Raw genomic sequence first — 3884 nt, 5'->3', positions numbered from 1 at the left:
TAATGCAGTTTGATTCACCGCTCACTTAGGGTTGACAGATGAGCTGGCAAGTCTTTTTGTGGCAGTTTAGGCTACTTTCATATCCAGCTGTCTGCCTCGTCCATCAGCCACAAGTTATTGCCCCTGTGACAGAAAGTCTCAGCAGCTCCAGTTCATCATCTGGTGTCTCAGTGCTTTTAAGCTAACGCACCAGACTCCGCCATGGCGGAGCCACGGGAGGACACACATTCCCATCTGCCGAACCTGCAAAGGGAGTAGTGGGAGGAGGGTCACCAGGAAGTTCTTAAACTACTGCTGTGGGGTTCGTCAAAGCTCATCTGTCAGAGCACTTGGGTGAATCAAGTTACTGGTAATTGGGATAGGTATCATTACTCTGTGCCTGAGCAGGCTCCAGCTCACAGGGTATGGAGGCTTCAGCCCAGCTCTGGGTCCTTAGAGCCTTAGGTCCTAAAAGGAAAGTCTCTGCTTTCTTGATGGATTCAGGATTTCACGCCCATATCCATATTTTATATGCTATAGCTGGAAAACGAGTACACTTTTCATTCGTAGCTTGTCATCTCAAGGAAAATTACACGATGGGTCACAGGAGGAAGGAAATTATGGGCTGCAGCTAATAAATGGCCATTTACCAGGGCTGTGAAGACTTGGGAAATGGAGGGTCTCCCAAGGCCGCCGTTTCACAAGCAACATTAACATCACTGCATGGAGCTTGACAAGTGTATTCAGGTTTTTATGTAAGTCCTTCCAGAGAAAAAAGATCTTCCTATCTGTGGGATGGGGGAGCATAGGGAGGCAGCTGGGGAGAAGAGGAAGACGAAAGGCTACAGGTTGAGTCAGGCAAGATTTGCTTTTTCCGTTCTCAGAAAGTTTGGAGAGAGAATACTCTAAGGACTGCGAGCATGGCCTTGCTCTGGAAATGTGCATTTCCAACGAGCTCAGCTTTGCTCATGGCCCCTCTGCAGGAAAGCCAGAGGCGGGCATGCACGCTCTGCAAGTGTCTAGTGCGGGCACCAACGTGGCAGCTGTCTCCAGCCCCTCATACGGCTGCTCAGGCGTCTCCCCCGTGGCATCTCCGCGCAAAACCGAGGGGCCTCCTGGAGCCTTTGCTGTGGTGCAGACGCTGGTGCTGGCCACCTCCTCGCCAGCCGGACTGCTCTTCCAGCAGCCGGGAAAAGCAATCATTGGCAAAGGTAATGAGATGGTGTCGGGCACACTATGTAAATACCGTTTGGGCTACATTCATAATCCCACACCATGAGCCATGTTTCCATGAGAGAGGCAGTCTGGCCCCCTTGGATAATCTTAATTGTTTCTGACATGAAGGCTTCTTCTCCTATTTCATGACTTATTTCCCCAGTATCATTTAAATGTATTAAAACACTGTTAGCGTAGAAAGTAGGCATCATGTTAGCATAATATCTAATCAGAACTAGCCTGCCTGTCCCCGCAGGGTTTATTTATTTATTTATTTTGTGTCTGTTTGTGCTGTTTTCTTGTTAGATTGGAAAGCCCTTCCTTGACATACTCATTTGTTCTGCTGTGTAATAGAATAGGATCCTTCGGAGCTGCTGACATCTGCTTTATTCTCAAGATCTGCAACTCTCAGCCCACAAAGCAACAATGATGATAATAATAATAGCAATAATAATAACCATAGTGCTAGGAAGCCTGAGAAGTGAAGTTAAGCATGAAGAGGAGAAGACAAAAAATAGAAGAGGAAAAAAATGGGCTGGCAAGGAGTGATTCAATCACCATGAGTGTATTTTTATTGGCCCTGATTCTCCACTCATTTACCTATGCTTTATGATTGCACTGCCCTGTGGACTGCAATTAATTTCCTCGTGACTTGTAATATTGCAAGGGAGAGGGGATCAGGCACCATGGAGTATGTGATCAGGACACTTGTTCACAGGTATATTCAGCTCTGCTCTCGCTCAAGTACATGGCTTTGATTCCTCAACGGCATTGCAGTATTGATTTTGAAGGGAATGAGTTTCTTCAGTGCTTCTGAATATCTGGCCAGTGTGATTTCTCAGGGACTTATTCAGCCTCCTCCCCGACAACTTTATCCTCGCATGTCACAGCTGAAATAATTGGCATTGCACTGTATCAAACTGGCGGGATGCAGTCCTGAAGGCTGGGGGGAATCAAATCCAGAGCAAGCCTTGACAAAAAGCTGCGTGAGGAAGAGAGTTGTTGGGCTAAGTGCTGACTGAAGGAGGTCTGGGAGCCATGAGCACCCACTCCGGGTCATCTTGTCTGAATCCTGTTCTGTTGAGATAAAACAGGGCTTTGCACTAACTAAGGGCAAGGAGAGATGACAGTGTACTGCAAGGAAGGAAGAAGGGAAAAGGTAGAAAAAGGAAGGAAAGAAGAAAGGAGTAGGAAAAGAGGAAGGAGAAGGTAAAAAAAAAAAAGGAAAAAAGAAAAAAGAGTTCCTAGCAGTAAGATCAGGTCATGTTGAGCTTCAAGCATCCTTGAGGGGGAGGAACTTATCTGAGTGTGTTAATCTAACTGGCTGTCACACCATCCTCTAATGTAAATTATTCACACTTAGGAATTCTGCATGATTTTTGACTTGAGATGGAAACAAAACCTGGGACTTGTGGTATTGAAATGTAAGGATCTAAAGATGAGTTTCATGGCTGGTCTCAATGATTGTGGCCAGCCAACCAGCAAACGAACCTAGAAGGGCTTGAAATTAGTGAATTTGGCCCATCCTGAGCAGCTGGGCGTAAGTGGCCCTCTTGCTCTTTAGCCTAAGGCCCTCTGCCATAAAAACAGGATGGCTGAGCAAGTACAGAGACCTGGTAAAACTCTAACTAGTTTCTTAACAAAGATACAAAAACACCCAGAACCAGAAGCAAAACTCAGGCTCTGGTGTTTGTTGTCCTCCCCCTTTCGGAAGGCCAGCCCAGGCGGAGGACTCTTGCTCATCATGGGTTTCCCAAGCCCTGCTTCTTCTGGCCCAGAGCTTGTGTCTCTTCAGAGCCCCCAGTTCACACTACTACTATTATTGGTGTCATTATTTCTTTAACCAGACAAAGGCATAAGTGACATTTTTACAAATATTGGTAGGGTCATCCTTCTGCTGAGTCCCTTATGTATATAGCATGCAGGCATGGGGCAATACAAATTAGAAAAGGAGCTCATGAGAACTAGAGATGGTAAAGATTTATGGGGTCCCATCTGTTCCCTTTTTCTCCTGGCATATGCTTATAAACTAAAGTACCTTTGCTAGTGCTTTGCCTAGTTTTAGATACTCTAGCCAGCAGGACTTCCATGTCCCATGGGAGGCTTTTCCATCAAACAGTGCCTCTCACACCCTCAAAACCTGGAATTGCAGACAGGTGCTTCATGAGATCTTCTCCAGCACCCCACCCTGTGTCAGACCTGAAGAGGGCATACATGCTCGAAAGCTCGTCTGATTTGTTACTACTTGAGCTATATCAGCCCGATAAAAGGCCGTAGCACCACTCAGACACTCAGAAGCATTTCAGTACCACTCCATTCGATTCAGGTGATTATTTTGTTTCAGGGAGTGCTAGCAGGAGTGGTTTTCCTAGGAAGCTAATGGATTCTTACACCTCTCAGTAACGCTGTGCCACCACACTAGGTGGACCACCAGGGTCCTCCACTGACATCAGGCTGTGCTCGCCACTCTTTCACGCATGGTGATTCAGGTCTGTGTGCCTGGCCACCCACTCATTGGCAACCTCTATCTTTAAGAGTCCAGTTCAGATTTTCTTACTGCTACGTCATGTATGCTTTCTTGTTTTGTTCCTTACTGCACCCCCGCAATACTTTCCTTGTACTTGTGAATAATTGTAGGCTGTGCTCTCCCTTGGTTGCTGCCTAGCCAAGCTAGGTACTCTTCCCACGCA

At 46.6% G+C, this 3884-nt stretch overlaps 1 protein-coding gene across 1 annotated transcript in view; it reads left to right on the top strand.

Annotated features, from left to right (window-relative positions):
- The first annotated feature begins 979 nt into the window (after positions 1 to 979).
- Positions 980 to 3884, top strand: part of LOC103922281 (merozoite surface protein CMZ-8) — a 38056-nt gene continuing 35151 nt past the window's right edge. Inside the window, exon 1 of the mRNA XM_009330392.1 lies at positions 980 to 1190. Coding sequence (XP_009328667.1) covers positions 980 to 1190 — 211 coding nt within the window. The remainder of the gene's footprint in view (positions 1191 to 3884) is intronic.

This window comes from Pygoscelis adeliae, unplaced genomic scaffold (assembly GCF_000699105.1).
Source record: "Pygoscelis adeliae isolate BGI_AS28 unplaced genomic scaffold, ASM69910v1 Scaffold120, whole genome shotgun sequence".
Classification (NCBI taxonomy): Eukaryota; Metazoa; Chordata; class Aves; order Sphenisciformes; family Spheniscidae; genus Pygoscelis; species Pygoscelis adeliae.
Note: the sequence above shows the minus strand (reverse complement) of the source record. Positions and strands in the feature narration are given on the sequence as shown.